This window comes from Pieris napi, chromosome 1 (genome assembly GCF_905475465.1).
Source record: "Pieris napi chromosome 1, ilPieNapi1.2, whole genome shotgun sequence".
Lineage (NCBI taxonomy): Eukaryota > Metazoa > Arthropoda > Insecta > Lepidoptera > Pieridae > Pieris > Pieris napi.
In genome coordinates this window covers 3773187-3796600 of record NC_062234.1, presented here as the reverse complement: position 1 = coordinate 3796600, position 23414 = coordinate 3773187, and the positions used below count along the sequence as shown (strand labels likewise).

Here is a 23414-nt window from a genome sequence, read left to right as displayed (position 1 = left end):
AAAAACATCAGAGTGAATTAATAATTTATTCCACATAGTTTTCCAGACCCGAAATAATAATAATTGTAAATTCATTTTGAAATATTGCATCGTTTTAACAAATTTTTCAAAGATAATAAAAGTAATTTTTTAACGTATAATGAAATTATTCTACTCTGGCACAACTCACTATTTGTACAAATATCACACCCGCCTACATCGCTCCAACATAGAGGTCTTTAACATTTAATACATCATTCTTAACATAGAAATAAACTAAAAGACACTGGGAATTCAAACCGAAAAACTATGTTTTAACGGCTTTATTAAATTTTACCAAAAGCAATCGAATTGTTATCAATTGGTGCATTAGATTTTGTATTGAAGAACACAGCATCTTATATCCGCCTGATTATTAATAAAAACTTAAAATTATTCCACAGATAATCCACTTCCTAGAAGGAGAAATAAAGTTTTCGATTCGCCCTAATGGCTGAACTAACTGATAAATGTTATTAATTTTTAAGTAGCAACATTTCTTAAATTCCCCCTCTACGATTAGTAGACATGCCTTATAAAAAGTCACAATTAACCAAATTATCTCAAGAAAATAACCCTTAACTAAATAAAGCGAAACTCAGATCCCACTTCGTCGATTCGCGGTAAACTTCTATGGTCCTGACATTTGTCTATGGTAACAGATAGCTGAGGTATTTTATATCATAATACTGTTCCACCATTAATATAACATTCATAATTACATTTAACATTTATAGATATTTAGAGTTATATAAAATTTATCATGGCATGTACATGGGGAAATATATATGGTATATGTGGAACAGCTGTATAAATAGGTAATTTAATAAATAAATCTTTAAGAATTATTGTATAAATATATATAAGTAGACTACTCTGGAAACTTTCATGGCCATAAGGCCGTTTTATAGAAAACGCGCACTAAAGTTAGCAAAATATTTGTTGCCATGGTTACTATTATATTTATTTGGAAATAAAATTGTCTGAATACAATGTATCGATATTTCTCTCTTGACAACTGGTCTAGGTGAGTTTTCAGAGCAGTCTAAAAAGGTGGCGCTATAGTCAATAAAACAGTGATCACTTGGTGATATAATCTATGCAAACATTGAAATCAAACCGACTGAATTACAGAGAATTGTATTTCACGTTGGTCGAGCAAAGAAGTCGAGTTTAAAAGATAAATGCTCATTAAATTTAACACCCAGTTCCTCGTACACTCATAAGTAAAGAAACAGGCGTAAACTTAAAATAATCAACCATCTGGAAAATTAACGTCATTCAGGAAACAATTAGAGAAAAAAAATAACAATTATAACTAACAACATTGATTCCTCTACCCGACCATTAATCTCAACCTCGCACAGTACTAAAAAACTACGTATATTTTAATATTATACAAAAATAGTAACAAGTTTTGTACTACATTCGTTCATTTTGTACATTTACGGCGTGGGGACGCGATATTATTTATCAACACATAATGTTACTGACGATCCTTTCACAGCCATAATATCCACCAAGAGTGAAAGTTAAACGTAAGACTAAACCAAAACTTTCATTACGATCGGAAATACGGACGTAATATATCAATATGTTGAAGTGATGTTGATCAATATATCAAATCAAAATGAACGGTTGATATTCGTTTAACTTTCTCACTTGGTATTTATTCACATTCCCAATTCGCACATCACACTAAAGTTTGAATATTAACAATATAAGTTTAATATTGTTCTCGGATTATGATACAAAGCGTTAAATGCTACACATATCGCGTCTCCACAAACCAGACATTATATACAGAAATTCTTACAAAAAATCTCGACACGACTCATTGTATGGCTTGAATGATCTTAACACACAATTCGTGATAAATGTAACGCCATCGAGACCCGATAAGCTTGAGATCATTAAAATAAATTTCGCTTTATAAGAAAATCTATCGGTAAAATACAGCCCCATACAATGTTACGTGTCTTCGCTTGGTAGGAAAGCCCGCGCGGTTCCCCTTCGACAATCTCCGACGCAATCCTCTATTCCTATCGTCCACTAACTGTTTAAAACTGGAAAGTGAGCCTGCACAACCAAGATTTTTCTAAATCCAACCTACCGCAGACACGCCTCGAGCATTTCAATGAAGAGTTTGTTCATAGGCGTACGTCGATCGCGATGTACGGCCGTCCAAAAGCGTCTAACCGCTACGTCCGCGAGACGTAGGGCTGGAAGCACGAGCAATAACTGCTGTAAGGCGCCGTTTGCATCGCAGGGCCTAGGAGTTAAATTTAATTGATCAAATATAACAATTCTGCATACAAAAATAGTAAGATTTCTTACAATCGGAACATCTCAAAATTCACATACGAATTATAAAACTTAAGCTTCTGTCTGATCCAACACGCAACACGGGCCTAAACGGGCTAAGCACGAACATTTTCGAGGGTTTATGCATTAATGGTTCGGAACTATACTATACATGGAAGGAAAGCAAAATTTAAAAGAATAAACTATAGCGAGGATAAAGCACATGAGTTAGGAACAGTATTTTACAATTTACGTTTAGAAACTGGATTTTGTAAGAAAATTTCAACTAAGATATGAAATAATTGAGCCTGTTTTTTGTATGCGCGGATATAAGCAAACGGACAAAATTATAGGATTTTTAATAAAAAGAAATAATATTCACCTGAGGGCCGAGACGGCATCGTTGAGGGCGGCAAGTATGGAATCTCTGAAGCGACGCAAGGCCGCGTGTTCGTCGAGACGCGCCTCGCTGTTGGCCAAAGCTAACGCCTTCAGCAAGTAACACTCCTCACGCTGCGCAGACGCACGCTCTAGGCGACGCACTACGCCCGATACCTGAAAAATAAATTTATATTTTTTATAAAACGTGTCTCAATACAGCATATAAGTGCACCTATGGATGTGATCTCTGAAAATCAGATTGCAAAAAAATTCGTGAAAAATCGACTATCTACCAAATCGAAATTTACGATGTTTTTGTCAAAATCGCAAAACTGGTTTTTAATTGTTGCCACAAGGCCTGCCCTTTCGGAATCGAAACCCTCATATAATTTAACAGTCAAAAAATGTTTCACCTATAATTTAACTGAGATATAAATATCAATCCGAAATAAATTTTCTAAATTTTTTCCAATAGTTTGAATATAACGGTGGCTGTTAAGCTCAAAACCAGTTCTAAGCCTAAAATTACAAATTGGATAAAATAAAATATACAATAAAATTCAAAAAATTATTTAGTAATTTTTTATGACATTGCTTTCACAAATATAATAATAAAATTGTAATTTAGTAGTTCTTGTATAATGTAAGAAAATTAAAATACCTGTAAGAAGAGATCGTGTGCACCAATTTCCCTCGCCTGTTGCTCATCAAGCGTGAAATCGTTAGCGAAACGCAGACGCAAGGCGCTCCCACTCGACATAGACCTATATGCCAACATTAAACTGAGCATCTCCGCCCATGTGCTTTGTAGCAGCCGCATCTGTTGAAAATAATGGAAAAGGTAGAATCTTTGAAAATTCAAATAAATAATAAAAAAATAACACTTGCTAAGTTTAATGCTTTAATAAGACCAGGTCTAGATGAGAACAATTATTATATTACTTCGTACAAACGCATATAAAAGGAATTTGTCGCTGATTCTTTCCTATAAAAACAATTTAATTTCTCTTAATTTTCATTTACTTTCAGTTTTCTTTTTACTGACATTTTTGGTCTACTCTTGTCTGCAATTAATGTTTATTATTATAACTAAACTATGATGAATTGATGAAGTAAATGCCCAACTCAAAAAAAATTAATTTAAAAAAAACTTAATATTTCTCTAAACTAATAAGGAATAGACATGTGTACCTGATCATTGAGGGTAAGTTCAGTGAATCCGGGTATTTGTTTGGCCCAGCCGATGACGCCTACTAATTCTCTGTCGTACAAGTCCGCGAGCACGGCCAACGATCGCGCCGCTGGATCCGTCACGGCCGCGGTCTGCGGCGCCGACGTATACAACTCCGGTTCGTATGATATTAGCGCTTCTAACACCTAAAAAACAAATTAGTTGAACAATCCAAATGAACTTTTGTATCTTTAAAATATAAAGTGCACGTCTTTGGCTATCTATTAAGGTGTTTTGGCCTGAAAATTCTAATTATTTTTTTCTTTATAAACAAAAAATCTAGGATACTACACAGTTTGCAAATACCTTGATATCATCAAGTTGTGGCCTAGGTTGGTTTGGAGTAGGCTGGTCAGGGCCACGCCGGTACTTCTGCCTTCCTCCGCGAACTCGATCCAACCTCACGCCCTCCCGTAACATGCCCGTGCGCAGACATTTGCGGAACCGGCACGCTTGACACGCCTTCCGTCTGCGTTTGTTTATTTCGCACTCGTTCGCCGCCGGACATGTGTATTCTATATTCCCCTATAATGTCGAAAAAAAATATTTAGATTGATTTATCGTTAGAAGCATGCTCTAGGCACGCTTCCGAAGTAATACAGAAAAGAAAATGTTGCCTTTTTAGTATCCGACATACGTTTTTGACCTTATAGCTTCATCCTTTGAATTCCAGTGTACTTTACAAAAGACAAAAGTTCTCCATTTAAAATCATTTATTCATTTAGGTAACACAATGTACACTTATGAACGTCAGTAAAGAAACACATTTTAAATGATATATGCTTCAGTTGCTTCTCATTTTACATTTACTCCCAGTTCTCGAATCAAGGGCGTAGAACGGACGAAAAGAAGTGGCAATAAACTCTCCGCCATTCTTTTTAATCGCCAAGTTTTTTTGTTTTACACAATGTTTGTAAGGTGCTGCAACCATGTTCCACATGACATTTTAAGTAATTAATAAAAAAGTTGGTGTGTGTCAGCTACGACGCACGATTGGAGTTTATTCCTTACGAACGATAATTATGATATATATCGAATAGAAAAAAAGGGTAAATGAACGCATCTGCTAAAATGATAAGAGAAACAAACATATATCTGTAATTATTCGGATTATTTATATTACTTTTTAATTTTATTCAATAAAGCGTATTACATAAAGTATGTTACAAAACAATATAAATAATAATAAATGCTACTATATGCATTTATTATACAGCATGCATACCCTGTACTCGGCAGCAGTATACAAGTTGTGGCAGAACTTCGTAATACGAAGGCGCGCAACACACACGTTCAATCCTACAGATATATATGTGTGTCTCTTTCTACATAACGCCTCAACTTTTCGTGTTACACTTGATTTTACTCCTCATAAAATTTCCGTACCGGGCCTTATAACTCAAATCGTTTCTTAAGGAGTAAACTCCAATGAAAAAAATTAAAAACAAAGATTTGTCCTCTATCAGCAGTAGGCATGGTGATAGGAGCACGCACTTAACATTCTCGTGGGAACAACACGCAAATACACAGTCGAAATAACTAACATCACCGCATACTCGAACTCAGGTCACCACAAGTAGCACCCGTTCACCAGTTCTAGCTCTAACTTATTAATTTTATTTATAGACATAATTATAACAGAGTAATTTAAAGAGATATTTAGTTAGAGTCTGCACGGAAATATAACCGGTTATGCGAACGAATATAATGCTACGCGTCAATTTATTCACAAAAATTATAAACTTTTATTCTGATCCTTCATATCAAGAAGATTACTGCCAAACTGTAGGTAACAGTTTTTCAACATAACAAAAAAAATCAGCCTTGATGCGTCCTCAAGTCCCACGACGGTTCACTTTCCGCACAGACATCAGTACTATTTATTTTTATAAAATTACTAATCGTGACTTTTAACTAATTACAACGCTGTGTCCAAACGGCCTTAATATTACAAACTATGAATGCATATTTTATTTTCGTATGCACATTAAAATATTCTATATTATTATAGAATTATTTCTTTAAATAAGGTCAAACAAGTTTGAACAACAACAAATTCTCACTGTTATTGCATTTATTTAAAAATTGTTTTTTTTTTTCATTTAGCTATTATACATAGTAAAGTTCGTCTAAGGTCTGACAGGGAAGTTACGCTCTTCTTAATTAACATGTTTTAATGAATAGCGTTTCATGTACCTACTTAACTTACAGTTTTGATTTGCAATATAATTATATAATTCACTCCACATTACTTACTTACTTAGTTAATTAATATAACTATAGAAAAATAAAGATAATATTAGAATCACAAATATTGCAAAACAATAACTATTGTACCTTTATATAATTTGTGAGTTTTCTTTGTGTTAATTATTTAGTCGACTTAACTATTCTTAGAAAAGAAACAAAAAAAATATCATAATTGGTTTAAAAACGATCGTAGTGAAAAATAATGAATATAACTTGGATGAATGTGTGAATGACCAATAAACCTAATTGAATGTGTGCATGAAACAGTTGGTAGAAGGAAAAAAATAGAATAGAGGATTTAGTAATGCTTTTGTTTTGTTATACATGAGTGTTCCGAGCCAATAGTTTAAAATCGTTTTATATTTGTGGTAGGTAAGATTATGCAAGTTAAGGGTTTTATTTAACCTATTGTATTGATTACGTTCAAAGATAGTCTTGCAAAATACGTAGCTAATTATATTAGGTTGATTCCTTTTTTGGGGTGTTTGACAATGAAAATTATGTTATACCATTCTATCGAAAAATAACATTTGTACGACGAACATGTCTTAGCTTTTTAAGGCATTAATTAATTAACGATTATTATACTAAACGTCTTTGTGCCTTTATGGTAACAGTAAAACAGTTGGACAGAAACAGAAAGCCATCGTCTACTTGCATAGGTAGGTTATTATAATATACAGTATGAATTTTTTTCTCTTTAACACAAGGAACTGATCTTACAACTAACTAGCCAGAATTCAATACAGATTACAATAAATAAACAATAACGTTAAAAACATATGGTCAATCTTCATATATACAAGGTACAAAAAGCATTATGGATTTTTTTATAGGTGTAAAATGCATATTTTTGTAAAAGTACAAGGAATATATAGAAACCTTGTTTTCTTATACAAACATAGTTATGTTAGTCGATAATCACCATTCCAAATTTGTTCAACCAGACGATAGTAAAAAACGGCAACGTCCGGTAGGTATTGCCGTGCTAGTTCGGTAGGATTAAAGGTAAATATTCCGTATCACGGCACCAGCGACTTTGAGGCTGTTTTTTTTACAGTCGCGTTATGATCTGTAAACATCATAACTAGTATTGTTATGATGGCGCATGAAAAAAAAATCAATTTATAAAAAAAAAATATTATTGCGATTATTGTGGCCCTTATCCGCTCCTCCCCTTGCCCTTCTCGCTAGTGCGAATCTGGATTCGCCAGAATACCGCTGAACTCACACATCAGCGATGGTTGCGAAGTGCGGACTGCAAACAGTCCAAAATGATAACCCGCAACTGACAAAGCAACTTCTAAACCTAAACAGAACCAATCTCAAAACAATTGTAGGGACAATTACGGGCCACTGTTCATTAATGAACATCGTTTTGTCCGGGGCGCGACAGACAGCCCCTTATCCAGAGGCACGTAGTCCTGGAATGCGAGGCTGTGGCTAAACAACGTGCAGAAATCCTTGGAGCAGTGAGGTCGCTCCGTGAAACCTGTGAAGTGCCCAGGAGACTTCTGTGCTTCTAGAAGGAGCTAGGCTGGCTAAATTAGCCAGGACTTTCGGTCCAATTATGAGTGCGGAAACTGAGTCCACCTTAACCGTAACCTTATTGCTTATTAAACGTACCTAATTCAAATTTTGCAAATCCTTAAAGATCGTTGAACCCTAGCAATTTATGGTCACGTCACTACCCATGTTTCTGATTGTATATTTCTAAGCCATTCAGAAAACATCACCTGGTATGGTCTCTATAAAAAAAAATTATACGAACCTGAATAGTCCTTTTGAAGAAGGCTTTGCACGCTTCGCAGCTCGCCACGCCATAGTGAAAACCCGAGGCAACGTCGCCGCAGACCAAACAGACTCTACGTGGTGCATCATCATCCCTTGCTCCGCTGGAAGCTGCAGCAGTTGTCGATGAGCAATGCTGCTGCTCAGGGCTGGTGTTGCCGACGATACTTCCAGAACCGGGAGATACGCAGAACTCCTCTTTTGGCTCCAAGTTCAGCTGTGAAGGGTATACATTATTGAGAGGCCTATGAGTATATATCTATTGTTAAATAAGATTACGTACAACCCATATCTATTAATAGAATTGTTAACATTCTTAACTTTATTACTGATTATATATAACTTTCATATTTGTCATCATCAATCATCTAATCCATATGACGAAATCGAAGTACATAACGTTTATTTGTTAGTAATCATTACAATCAAGTATACAGTATTCACAATTTTCTTAACATTCATAGTAATAATAAAAATAGTTAAAAATTTGTCCCTGTGGCAGTGTACCTTTAACTTGGCAGCATTTCCATTCCATCAAGCATTCTAACTAATTTCATATATTTATATACTAATGAACATTAACTTCTTTGACATTTATACCGATTACTGCAGAGGAACAAAATATAAACGAATTTCATCTTCATAACGCTTCATTTATCAATGTTTAAGAAAATAAGTTAGATAATACTTTCTATATTCGAAATGTAAATGTATAAAAAAATATAGAATAATAAATAAAAATAAATAAGTAAGCTGCAACCTCAGGCTAGATGAAACGATACTTTTCTTATCAATATAACCGTTGCGTAGTTATAAATTTACTTAATAATAATATATTTGCCGTCTAACCTACTTATTCATAAACGAACGTTAAGCGTAAAATAGCATGAATATTTTGTCCTTATCACTCTTGCAAGAAAACAGATGACACAAAACATTTAACCAATTAATGCCTATCATAATCAGTCCCTACACATTAGAGCTTTAAGCCAAAGTGCTAATATTATTTTCTTAGGGAGCGTTCAAGTATTACGTCACGCAATTTTTGGAGATCCTCCCCCCCCCATATAACGTGCCGTAACGTTTTCTGTACCCAATAGTAAAACGTTTCGTGACCACCCAGTTACTTTTTATACCTTAAAGTTACGATTATGTTGTGTAAAGTACTGGAAAGTCGAAAATAATATTAACAATAACAGGTAATTCAATCCCCGCCCCGCATCGTAACGTTTCACAAAATGACCCCCCCCCCCCCCAAATTCGTTACGTAATACTTGAAAGCTCTCTTATTTAGAAATAATAAGGCATTTAGACACAGATGTGGTTACATAGTACATTTTATATATTGTTGTATTATCATTAATATAGCGTAACTTACATCACAGGGCTGCATCAGCGGCATTTGCCTCAATTGATCAGGCGGGGAATAGTGCGGCGGGGGCTCTACTTCTTGCTTCACACGGCGGATTATTGCTTCCTGACCGCTTACCGCAGACATCATCTGCACCTGAAATTTCACACCTCAATCTTAATTCTATTTTAAAAATATAGATAAGAATCGGTGTCAGTGGTGAATGTTTCTTCGAGATTCATAAAAAATCGCAATATACTTGACTGAAAACGAATGCAACTAAACTCACATTTAGGAAACTAGAAAATGTCATTCTTAGGTACCTAATGACTAATACTAGCCCGTGTTAAAAAAACACTATAGTAATCTATATACATATATTTTAAGTAAGTACTTACAAAATATTTATTAAATATATAATTTAAATGTTTAGAATATAATTCGCTCTTTCCGATAACTCTTGACCTCGATAATAAATGCAACCAATATGCAAATTTACACATGTCCGTCTCAAGAAATTAAACTTATCAAATACATTTAACAGCACCTCAATGATTACCTTAATTTTTAAAAACAGTAAAAAATTAATCTCTTACAAACTAAAAATACAATTTGCAAACATAAATGAAGGTTGCATTTGGAAATAGAAGCAAAATGTTCGGTTCAAGTTCAGGTTTTGCAATACCCAACTTATAGGTAGTTTTACTTGTATAATTTGTAACTGCAAAGAATTTCATATTCGTTTATTATCGAAAGTCAAAAATAAAATTATTATCTTGGACAAGCCAAGGATGCAAGTTCATCGACCTAATGACTTTGCCGGGTGATAAAAATTCTCGTGACGCAACCAATAAGATTAAAAAATAGCTAACATTAGAATCTAACTGTAGGTAAAAGAAGCATAGCCTGAAAAAAGGTATTACGATATTACTAGGGATATATTCTTCCTCTGGAATAGAGCCTTTAATATTATTTTCTCCCTCGACATTCTCTATGTTCTAAATTCGGTGACACTGTCGACAATTTCCTAATTGTCAAAAAGGAAAATATGTGTTAGATTGCATCACCATAGTATATCACATCGCCTCCTTTGTTACTGTAACGATACACGATGAATCTAACGAAAATTTTATTTTTATTTTCTATGCCTTTTCTATTTTTTATCGTTGATATATTAAATATATGAGTATAAGAAGCCTCCAATAAGTCAGGACGTCATGCTGTTACGCAAATTAGATTGATGCAACGTAACACGTTAGGCCTACCTTAACAAATTGCCCGACTACCGCGACAACGTGCTACGCCTACCCTAACATCCGACAGTGAGGCCGCCAGCAGATAGCGGTTTGGAGGACGCCAAATTGCCATTTATCTACGCATATCGAAGGTGACTCCACGGGCGCACGGTCGATGAACTGGCGCAGTTGTTATTATGAATATCTATTCGTGCCACAACGCCGAAAATCGCATGCTTACGCGATTATATTCAAGGCCACCCGCCTGGGCTACTTTTTAGCCAGCCAAATACCAGTGAACAAATAAAACGCTTATCATTCCAGGGCCATGTACATTTCGATAATAAATAAAACTTATTCTATGTAGGTTCTTGTTAACAACTCCATAACTAGATGAATATGAAGTCACCTAAAAATTTTCTTTAATTAATGCTACGTTTATATTTTGTTATAACTTCAACATATTGTTATTAGCATGCTATAAATACCTGCTATGGTAACGCAAAACAAATTCATTCTAATAATACTTTGGTTTTATCTTTGTTTTATCAAAAAAACTATGACGTAAGTACAAAGGTAAGATTGATAGAAAAATATCAGCATATTTATGAAAATCCTAAACCTACCTCAACATTATGATTATGTGGCATTTTCAACGTGCTCGCTGTATTTTTCCATGCGTTATCGTATTTCTTTCTTGGTAGTAATGAAGTAAAATGTAGGCGAAAAATTAACATACAGTTACCGTGTCTGGTAGACATTTAGCCTTCTTTGCTAACTATCATCTTAAAGCCATTGCATACGAACTAATCTAGTGAATATCGACATATGTATAAGGACTTGTAAGTATTATATAAAGGCCAATGTTTAAAAGACCAAAACACCTTTATAAAATATTAAAGTTATATTTTGGGAACATAATTGCTAATTACAGAACCGACAGCTTATACTTTTTGTATGCTGTAATTTGCTACGGTGCAACTTTTGACAAATTGATTTAGACAGACCTTTTGTGGTTTCATTGCAAAATATTTAAGATTTTTATACTGTTTATAAATAAAATTTATCGTTTCACGTGTACTTAGTTTCAGTACCTAATCAACTTTTTGGGTTATTTAATAATAGAGTCATATTTTATTTCTTAAATTCGCACACACAAAAAAACAAGTACCTACTATAAACTCAAACTAACATGTAGTCCTGATAATGGGACGCGGACGGGGTTGAAACACGACATGTACTGATAATTTTCTTTTCTATATAAGTTGTATAGAAAAAGAAGATTACGTTATAACAAACCAAATACAGACGAAAGGACAACAAAGGATCTTCATGAGTTCCTAATGGCTAACAAAATGTCCTTGCTATACTCGGATGGGCGGTTCTAAAAACATCCAGTTCAAACTCTGCAACTGATAGATGTTGATTCTTTTGAGAGGAGCTTAAGACCCTCAGACTAACTTCTTATTAATAGTTTAATTGGTGTTTCTACGAAATTTTGCAGAAAAAATGTAATTCCTTTGTACAATATCTCTCCCACTTTAAAACAAAGGGCAGACATATGATTTTCTAAACTTAAAAAATTGGACAATCAATGGCAGGTTTATTACGAAATTCTCTTTACATTAGAAACTATTGACCCAATTTTAAAACTACTCAAATTACATTTTAAACCAGACACTATTACCTAAGCTATTCTCGAAATGAGTGCAACGATTGCGTTTGATTGGCATATTATTTAAGTAAAAAATTTAAAACCGGCACATTTGCGTGTGGTCCCGGTATTGACCAAGGTCAGTTCATTAGCTATTCACAGACAGCCGGCTGTTCACTACGTTCAATCGGTTCGCAACTATAATATCATAGTAACAAGCTGCACATTCGATCATTACTTGTATCCGTCAAATCAGTGTACGGCTTTTACTTGATAGACTAGAAATTCTATTAGCACCTGGGTTATAAATAACAAACACCTCACACCTACCTAAAAATAGGTATTACAATGTACGAAGTAATGAAAATAGTCAACATTAGAATTTTTATTCAAAATAAAAGCCAGTGACACAAACAAAACAATTACCAGAGCCAAATCGCAGAAACTGCGTTCTCCGGAAGAATTTTATTCTTGTTCATACATAAGACCCAACACCTACTGTGCTAGATATTTTTCAACAGCAAGTTTCTTTATTGAGATGCTGAGTAATAAAACACTAAAACTTCAAACTTGCAACACTACATCAGCGATCAAATTGTCAGACCTAACCAAAGTGTACTTAATTATGGGTTTGCATAATAATATATCAATGTCTACCCGAAGGCCATACTGAAGTCTAGACTAAAGAGGATATTTGACAGGTACGTGAGCGAAAATTTGTATTATATTAACACTTTATAAGCTGACGTCCTCAGTAAATCGCGTCTAGCTAGTTAGCGTTAGATAACTAAGCATTCAATATGTGTAGGTCAGGTCTATCAACCTAGAAAGCGAAACCCAGGCAAAATTCGACGCCGAGGGCTGGCGATATAAAAATAAAAGGGGAGATACGGCTAGGGGTGGGGTGCCAAGGCGGCAAAGGAGCGGAGGGTAGGAGGGGGAGGGTAGGAGGGGGTGTCTAGACAGCGGCCTTGACCGTGGTGTAGTTTCCGTGCGCCACCGAGCCGACCCACTGTCGCAGAATGGTCGCAGCCCACAAACCGACTGCGGGATATTTGCTAACGGTAACTGATGTTTTTTGACCTTTAAATAATTTCAAAAAGGTAGTATATAAGTACATGTCTAGATAACGTAAGAGGATGGGAGGTGCTTGAAGCGAGATGGTGATTTAGATACGTTTTTGTATATTGCGGTACGACTATATTCACTGCAATAAAAGTTGTAGATGCAGAAATAATTGTCGAAAAGTGGATTACATAAACAATTTTAAACATTTTAAAATTTTGGGTTGTACTTAGCTTACCTAAACTTAACTTATCAAAAATAGCTAAAAATAAAATGACGCAGTTCAAACTTACATATGCAAAATATGCTTTTGAATATAGGTGATATTCAAAAACATTTGCATAGCAATTTTAGTTTAGTTGCCGACGACAGTAGGTTCTACCAAGAGCCGACGAGTCTTGGTATACACATTTAAAGAATCCAAATAAAAAAATCATCATCATCATCTCCACCTGAAACAAATGTGTCAGGTGGAGATGATGAGCCCAAGATTTTCCAAGCAAGTTTGCTCTCTATTCATAATTATTTTACAGAGTCAAATAACCTACCACAATATAATCTTATATAATATAATTTACTATGACAAAAATCCTGAGTAGCGAGCGATAAAAATGAGCTAGATCAAGACGGTCGGTAAGGCCCGCACCGGTCTGTGAACTCTAGCGATTCGACATTGTGCCGACATTGAGTCGGGGCTAAATAATTCAGATAGCGCGGTGTCAACGACCGACATCGCCCAATATCACCACGCGGACACACCAAAACACCCAACATCTAAACTAGGACCTACGTCAATCTCTACCTAATTGTCCACTTAACTACATTTCTCAAAAAAACGTGCGTGAAGCACGAAAGTGATGCCTTGTTTCTTAGTATTGTGTCGAATAATTTCAACAGGTAAAATACTAAATAAAAGAAATACTACATTTGGAGGAGGGCTTCACTGCGGCCGCGTCGTGTACCTACTATTAAATTCAATAATAACATAACGTGACATTTTACAAAAATCTATAGACCCCAATACAAAGTTTTTGCAAAGTTAAATCGAACGCCGCTCTATAGAGATGTTGTTCCAAATTTTCGGTTGAATCACGCAGACGCGAACTGGGGGGGTGAGGAGTAGAGCGGATCGCCGGGTGACATTGCGCGGCCGATGACATCGCGCCCGACCTATACCAAGGCCTGCGGAAAACTACGCCTTCTTTCTATCCCAAACCTAATTTTCCTGAACAATAGAAAAATATTTGTGTGCCAAATTTGTCTTTACAGCCCAATTGTGGGATAAGTATAATATAGGCGAAGGTATTATATAACCTACATTGATTAAATAACAAATATAATTGACAATAAACAACACACGACAAAATGCGACTATATAGGACTTGTCAAATCCACGTGGGTTTACGGTTAAGACGATAAAATCATTACGTAGTACCATTACGTAACTGAAGGGTCAATGAAAGTGTTACAGCAAGTAGGTATGCAACGCGCTTGTCGCCTCGGAGACAATTATTTAAATTCACTGAAGGAAGTCCTTTAATCGAAATTGTGCTGCATATTTGTAAATACCTCTCATGTTACTTATATTATATAGAATAATGTATTATTAGGGCGTAGGTAAATCATGCAAACATTTATTTATAAGAATGTATTACCAAGGAAGGGTGATTTATGTTATTTTAAGTCAGTTTTAATTTTATAACTAAAAATAAATCATTTTATTTTCGTCAAGGAAATAACCGAATTCAAATAACTTTAGGTACAACCATTCAACCTGCGAATCTAATTAACAATGAGCAGGTATTGTAATTACAATATTAATTAATCATACATGTTATTTTTGCGACTCGTGGAATTGAACTTTAAATTATTTTCTCAAATTCAAAATAATATTTGCAATCATTTTATTAAGAGTTGAATTATTTTGGGTTCCGACTCACATTTAACATCCGTGTATTGCACACAACAACACTGCAAATCCTTTTGGTACTCATTAGGTAACTTGATCGTTTAAGTTTTACTCGACATTTCCAATCGACATACTGGTTGTATTAAGAGCACGATGTAAACAAACAGCGACAGTTACGCACCGCGTACGCACTGCGTATACGCAAGTCACGCCTCGCCCCACCAGCTCACGCGCCGCCCAACAAACAACACGTGCTCACCGCCTTCAGATTGGTCCTTTCAACGTACGAATTAACAATTTATAAATATCCCTTCGATGTGTAACAACGAATGAATGTACACGGACATATTTTCCGACGCCGAGCCCAGTATTCGAAGCCTGCGATTGGTCGGTGCTATTTACCTGCATTGCACGAGGGAAGCTAATATGAATTCTATCTATATTTAATTGAAGTAAAAAAATACTTACTATGATAAAATACGTTAATGAAAAAGGGTATTTCATTGCTTTAATGATGACGGTACACGAATATCTAGGTAATTATTAAAACGTGTAAACCGTAACTATCTAATAGATTATTAGTCATATTTATATCTACATAGTACGTAATCATTATTTCTTTATACACACTAAAACCAAGCAAAGGTAAGTAGTAATATATATACCAGTATTTAAGTAACAATCGATGAATAATTTAATTGCATCTTATTTTACCAAGATTAAAATAACCTTAAAATAAAATCATAATTGTGCGATACAAATCTAGCAAAAAATACCAAAATTCGCAAGTTGTATAAACTGCCTTTACCAAAATCCTTGAACATTGAATTACATATAGCTGCAATTACTAGTGTTATTCTTGACATACATATAAGAAGCTATATGTGTATAGGTATTTTAATCGAAACCGGAGCATAAAAAGAGAACAGTTTACCTTTGTGTTGAGCGCCGACGCCTTGAACACATACAACAAAGAGCCTTGAAAACGAATATTTAGTTATCGACGAAGCCTAGGCTGCCTATGTGTACGTTGTGTTAGGGCAGGCACGCGGCAACGAGGCGGCGAACAGGCGATAACCTCGCGTTTTGGACATAGGGTTGGCAGATTATTACTAGCTTTAAATTCAACTATTATTATTCAATACAAAAAATGCCGTAAGACTACATCTGATTAATGCTGCTAGAATTACTACTACATATTAGTCGAAGATTCGTGGATTTCAACAAAGCATTCGACACACTTGAACATAGATTTATCTGGGACGCATTAAAAGATCAAGGCGTACATGCAAAATACATACGGATACTGAAAAACGTATACACAAAAAGCACCGCACAAGTAAAACTAGAATCTATAGGCGAAGAATTTCCGGTTGAGAGAGGTGTACGCCAGGGAGACCCAATTTCACCAAAAATATTTGCAGCAGTTCTGGAAATGATATTCAGAAATCTGGATTGGACGAATAAAGGACTAAATATAAATGGCGAAAATCTGAGTCACCTACGCTTTGCAGACGACCTAATCTTATTTTCGGAAAACCCGAAAACCCTAAAGGAAATGTTGCAACAGTTAGCGGAAGAAAGTAAGAAGGCAGGCCTGTCAATGAACTTAACGAAAACAAAAGTAATGTCTAACTCCTCACAAACAGAGTCCATAACAGTAAATGATGAAGAAATAGAGTATGTAAAGGAGTATGTGTATTTGGGACAGTTAATATCTACTGAGGAATGTATGCAAAAAGAAATAGAAAGAAGAATAACTAATACTTGGAAGAGATATTGGTCACTCAGTGAAGTCATGAAGAACCAGGATATGTCTATGAGGAACAAGAGGAGAATATACAATATGTGTATCTTACCATGCTTACTATATGGGTGCCAAACATGGGCATTGACAGAAGAACAAGCAAGGAAAATAAAAGTTTGTCAGAATGGAATGGAGAGAAGCACAATAGGAATTAAAAGAAAAGACCGAGTTAAACTAAAATGTATCAAAAACAAAACAAAATTTAAGAATGCATACACAACATACAGGTGCTTAAAGTGGAGGTGGGCTGGACATATGATAAGAGAGAAGAAGGAGAAATGGACGAGAATAATAACAGAATGGCAACCACGAGATAGTAAAAGAAACAGAGGCAGACAGACTAGAAGATGGGAGGACGACATCAAAAAAGTGGCGGGCCCAATATGGACGCGCATAGCGAAAAATAGAACAGAGTGGAAATCTTTAGAGGAGGCCTATGTCGAAAGACAAGCTGAAATGTAGAAACGACCGTTTACCGATACCGGATTTATGAAAAGAAAAGAAACTGTTAAAAGTTATAAACGTATTTGTAAGAAAAATTACTGTAAAAATAAGTTCAGCAATAAAGGCTATTTTATTTTATTTTATTTTATTTATTTTATTTTATTAGTCGAAGAAATAAACCCAAAAACTACTATAATGGTTCAAAAGGTTTTTTAAACAATTGAACGAATATTGTAACCAAATATTTATAAACTGATATTTTTATAATCATAGCAAATGACCTATATCATCGGCAAATAAATTATTGTGTCAATGTTACATAAATGTCGATCTTATAGTCTGGGTATATCGTAAAGTTACATCCCTAAAGGAATATCGTTGTGTGAGAGAAGCCATTCGTGGAACAGCGACGTCTAACATGTGTGGGTCAGTAATACACAAAAGGTCTCGTTGGTGTGCGCCGCCAGTTCACTGTCAAGGCCAACTGCCAAATTTCCCGCTCCGACTCCCCTCTTTTTACTCCTATTTTAAGTCTCAATTATAATATGATTCCGCAGACATTATTCAATCACCGATGGCATTCCTGCCAGCATATTTTATTTCACTGAGAATTTAGTTATAAGTAGGTACTTTTGAAATAATAATTTAAATTTAGAAGAAAAGGCATTAGTTTCCGGAATATGTAATAAATGTATTTGTCAGGAAGTGTTACATTTGAATAAATGTTTATATCTTAAAGACCATGACCAAAGTTATACAATCTGGTGACCCTTTTAATATCTATGTTGAAGATAACTGCGAGCTTACTCCAATTAATTTCTGTAGCAAAAATAATATTATAACGTTTTCGATTTCCCATTAAATTTTGGCAGTATTTTTCAAGATCGTGAATTAAAAACTATTGATTACCCGTTATCATGCCTATATTAAACAAAGGCGCTCGCGCTGTTCGCGTCTCAGTTCCCGAACCGAACAATGTAAGGCTAGACTGTTTTTTGTATTTAGTCAAACGCCTGTCTGGCCTTCGATACTCAGAACTAGAAGTCTGGAGGCTTGTTCATATCGTTACTGAACGTTTTTGTATCACGCCTGTGGTATGCACTAAATCGTGACAAAGATATCTATTGCAATAAACGTATTTACAACGATAGACTTAAATAGAATTTAAAAAATATCGTAAAAATAAACATTTCAATTTAATCATATTTACTTAGGTCAAATATGTCTAATGTAGGTATGTTTTCGAAATCTAATCAAATCAGCGCTTTGAGATTAGTTGGGAAATTGCATAACACAAAAATTTACATATTTTTTTTTAAAGATTGTACAAGGCAGTCAAGGTCAGTAAAATTCACTATCATAAAATGCAGCTACAAATCAGATTAGATATGAGAGAAAACTTAATGTATACTATACTTTGTTGTTCATTTATACCATCATAGCGGAATATTTCAATGACTAGCAGGTAGTTAATAACATAACATTTATAAAAATATTTCATGGATATTTATGTACTTATTAAGTAAGGCCGCATTAAAAAAGCAGTTAGAACGCTTTATTAATGGGCTAAATGGAAATTACACTGTTTTTACAAAATACTCACGTGATTCTATCATAGGGTAGAGAAAACTATTACTAAAACTATTACTCTATAAGAAACCAGCATAATCAAAATAAATTAATTAGGTACGTAGTATTTTCATGCTTAGATTCACATCTCAGATTCAAATATAAATGTGGGGAACTAGAAACAAAAATATAATTTACGTGGAAGTGTTATAGTCGTCTAGCATGACGTCATTACATAGGAAGGCCAAACAGATATGTACCGACGGCTTTTCGTCTAATGTATAAAAACGGTCCGACCATTAGGCTTAGCTAGACGAAGTTACGGCGGGCGGATCGATCGCGAAGCGTTGAGGTAGGTCGGGCACGCGTTTTGCTTTTTACACTTAGGCCCTCTATTTTACATTATTCTGGATATCCTTTTTGCATTTGCAAATTATCATTTCTGTATTCATATTAATATCTTAAGCATATTAAATTACTTATTACACGCCGCATCGGATATGCAAAGAATAGGTCCCTCGAAAGAACTTCCGCACCGGCCCGTGTATTAGAATGGAAAACAGGATTTGAAGGTAATTTTTGACAACTCAATCGGACGATTGTTAACCACTTGCGAATACTAAATGAACGCTTTATGTCTGTTACATAGTTGTAGCTCGATACGTAATTTATCAATCGTAATCTCAAGAAAGCTGAACAGACTACCTATATACCCATTATAAAAAATAAAGTACCTACCTAACTAAAGTGAAGTCTTGAAAATTAATGTGCTAATATCGAGGTCACATGATAAGAATTAGACCGGTCTACAAATATAAATATTTAACAAAATACAAATATGATAACATTTATGTAAATTAATTATTAATTGTAAAATACATACAACAATTATAAGGATTTTAAAATTGTAAACTTTCGAAAACTCAATGTTTTAAGATTTTTGTTAGGTAAGGTCAAGTCCGGCTGAGTTGAAAATAGAGCAAGCTTTATCCGTATAAGTATGCCTACAAAATTAAATTTTTACGCACCACATCATCCATTTCCATCCAGTCCATGTCGGCTTACTAACACCGGATTAGTTGAGTGTAAGTCTAGCTCTATCGCGTCTAGCAAACAGTACTAAGCGTCGCGACGTTCGACACGCGAGTGCAGCGTTGTCGTATGTATGTTGCACCGAAAATTCGTTCCCGCTGTCTGTCCCCTGCACCCCACCTCTACCCCGCTCGCAAAATTTTTCGAATCAAACAACGCCATCTATGGACGATCGGAAGCCCCCTCCGCGGGCGTGGCCTTGAACTTGTCAACACATCGCGAGCGACCCAGTTTTGCTGTATCCCGCCCGCGCCCGTCGCGCACTGTCACGGCCGCCGCAGCTGAATGGAACCGAATGCGAAGTGCAGCATAAAGAATATTTTCGCGTCGCAGTGCAACTCTCGTTTTCATTGTATAATATTACATCACTAAAGGCGCGCTTATTTACATGGTCAAATAACTTGGTGCCATTTGCATGCGAGGAAAGGCGCCCGAATATTTTCAGATTAGAATTACATAATATATTATTATTGATGTTTGTATCTTTCTGATGAAGAAATATAAATTGATAGATCTTTAATACATTAGGAGAACACGCTTTCGATAAAACCGTGTTATGCTATGGAAGACGAAGTGTTGTGGGCAAATATGATGTTTACGCCATATCATAAATAATGAGAATTATTGATATCGTCTTCCACAGACGCTCACATTGCAAGCTCGCGAGTGCGTGGTCAGCCTTTTAAAATTAGTAGGTTTTTTTTCTTGAAGGATGCTATGTTGAGTTGGATCATTAATACTTCGATTTAACTGATTTTAAATAGTGCGCGACAAAGAGTTAATAAAAATTTAAAGATATTTTTAAAATCGATGAGTCTGCCATAACTTCCCGGCGGGTTGGAAAGCACAGAAGGCTGTCAATCAATATACTTCGCAATAGGGATAAATTTACAGCAAACAGACTCCAGCAAAACCCTTAAGATCTAAAATCTGTAAGACTGATGTCTGAACGGAAATTGAAGGAATCCACAAGCCTAGTCCTTGTTTGACGTCATTCCGGCCGACCAGGTAAGACAAATTGAAGATGCTGAAAGGTGCATTCCACCTGTAGCATCAACGCTCGGGTTTGCTGCTCCCCGGCACTTTGAAATTTTTATTACTAGGCTCATACCCTAAAATGCATCTATGAATGTAGGCCCTATAATAGGCAGTTCTATCATAGGCAAGTACCAAACATTTACCTATTTAATTTGGACTTTATACTAAGAATGTCATATTTATTCAGTGTTGCCAACGTTAAATTTGCTTTAAGAAAATCCTTATAGACATTAAACAGTAAAACCCAATGTGCTTATGATAAATTGCTATGTAAACTGAGCTCTTAAAGAGAATTAAAGTTAGTGATCATTCATCAATTAGTTTATCTTCACTAGCTTAAAGATCCTGTGTTTTAAATTGTATGTTTAAATGAATTTAATGTGGAGCCAAATCATTTGACGCCTTAATCATCTGAACGGAACATGGTTATGTTTTTTGGAAGGCAGTCTAAAATTCTGATATTTCATAAAACAGGGTTCCTTTTAAGCCATTTTAATCTTGTCCTAACAAATCAACTTTAAATGTGTAAATGGTAACTATATGTATAGTGCTCATCTTTTAATGCAATTAAATAAGTAAACAATTCTGTCAATAGAACACTGTGGTGTCAGATGATTGTAGAACTTTTTATCATTTCTGAATCTGCCTAGCTAATAAATTATGTAGAGTATTTGGGAGCTTGATTTACAGATGATTACACACTATGATAATGTGGAGCCCCTAAAACAAACACAACATTGGCAATTAAGAATATTTTCAAACAATGCATTCAATTGGTAACAAAAATAGTTATCCACAGACCACAAAGACTTGCTTAAAATAATGACAGTGAAGAAAGAAAGCCAATAGACAGACTGAACATTACATTTCAGGGTTCATAACCATACAATAGTTATCGTACCTGTGGGATAGTTTGATAATAATGTACACCAAATTTGTACATCATACAATATGTCTATATATGTTTTAGATACACATTTTTTTTGAAAATTATTTTTATTTAATTTAAAGTATAAAGCATTTTATTACAATATACATTTATTATTGTCACTTTTCATATGAATTCTTAATGTATTATTAGTCATTGTCCCATTGGATATGATTATTTTGATTTATAATAACTAATGTACAATAATTTTACACACCTGGTACAAAGCTGCCTGCTTTCAGGTTAGCACTATTACATTACCTTTAGGAAGCCCTTTTTTTATAATTTATGAAATTCATTTTAATGATAAAGGAAAATAGCTTTTTAATACAATTGTCAAATTGTTGTGTGATGTGTTAAAATCTTACCTCAAAATTCCAATAACTTCATATGAGATTGATCCATCCAGAAATATATCATCATTCCCTTTAGCCAAAATACCTGAAAATGCAATAAAATTAAACAATAAATATTAAATTAATTTATTTTTCTGTCTGTAACCATATATAACTATAATATGAAACTTGTAATAGGTATTAAATAAATTGTATCCATATGAAATATAACAGTATAATATATTACTAAAAATAAGTCCCTGAAAATGTGGTATTCCTAACTAGAATTGTAAATTAATAATTAATTAGTATTAGGTTTAAACCATGCAAATAAGTACATGGAGTAATTTTTCGTTCGTTTGTTTCGTTCTTTAAGCTTCGAAGTGTATTTAATATGGCATAACACAGGCAATCTACAGAAAATTAAGCTCTTAAACTACTAAGCAATATTGTGCATAATAATTTGTATTGTTATGTAAACACGTAGTAAAAGTACAACTATGTAATACATAAATACGGCTTATACTTACAGATACTACAAAAAGAGCTTCTCGAATAGAATAACTCATATAAGAACTATTTATAAAGATATTGTAACAACTGCGTTATAACGATAATTATTTATAATATAAAGTCTAAGCAAAAGTATGTCAGATGTGTTGAGATAGGTTGTGGTAATCACAATTGTATAAATTAGTTGATCTCCAATAAATTACTATTTTATTCACTTAGTACACGTAGAAACTGTGTATTATTATAATTTTTAAGTATAATTTACGAAAAATGCAATAACAATTTAGAGTTCAGTTTAATCTTCAAGTTTTGGGTTATAATTTATATTTCATTTTCACTACATAAGACATTTGACAAAAGCACAGACTATTAAACTTACCAGAAATTAAAACGATAATGTAAACCTTTGTAGTTTTAGGATGTGAGACAGGCGATAGAAATTTTATTCTTAATATATTAACCTACTTAATAAATTAAAATCGAATCGATGAACCTTTTC

The 23414-nt window shown here is 34.4% G+C and overlaps 1 protein-coding gene across 4 annotated transcripts; it reads right to left on the bottom strand.

Annotated features, from left to right (window-relative positions):
- Positions 1-29: 29 nt before the first annotated feature.
- LOC125050484 (steroid hormone receptor ERR2) lies at positions 30-23255 on the bottom strand. 4 transcript variants are annotated; one of them, XM_047650400.1, is made up of 9 exons: positions 22932-23255; positions 22436-22505; positions 9354-9482; positions 7956-8192; positions 4241-4459; positions 3895-4080; positions 3365-3523; positions 2705-2877; positions 30-2290 (listed from the first exon to the last, which is right to left on the bottom strand). In XM_047650400.1, exons 3-9 carry the CDS (start codon positions 9474-9476, stop codon positions 2128-2130), a joined length of 1260 nt encoding a protein of 419 aa, XP_047506356.1. In that variant the 5' UTR covers positions 9477-9482; positions 22436-22505; positions 22932-23255; the 3' UTR covers positions 30-2127. The 4 variants fall into 4 exon arrangements, with proteins under 4 accessions (XP_047506356.1, XP_047506348.1, XP_047506340.1 ...); XM_047650392.1 differs by having other exon boundaries at positions 22436-22508; positions 22933-23255; XM_047650384.1 differs by lacking the exons at positions 22436-22505; positions 22932-23255 and adding an exon at positions 20038-20180.
- Between the last annotated feature and the right edge of the window lie 159 nt (positions 23256-23414).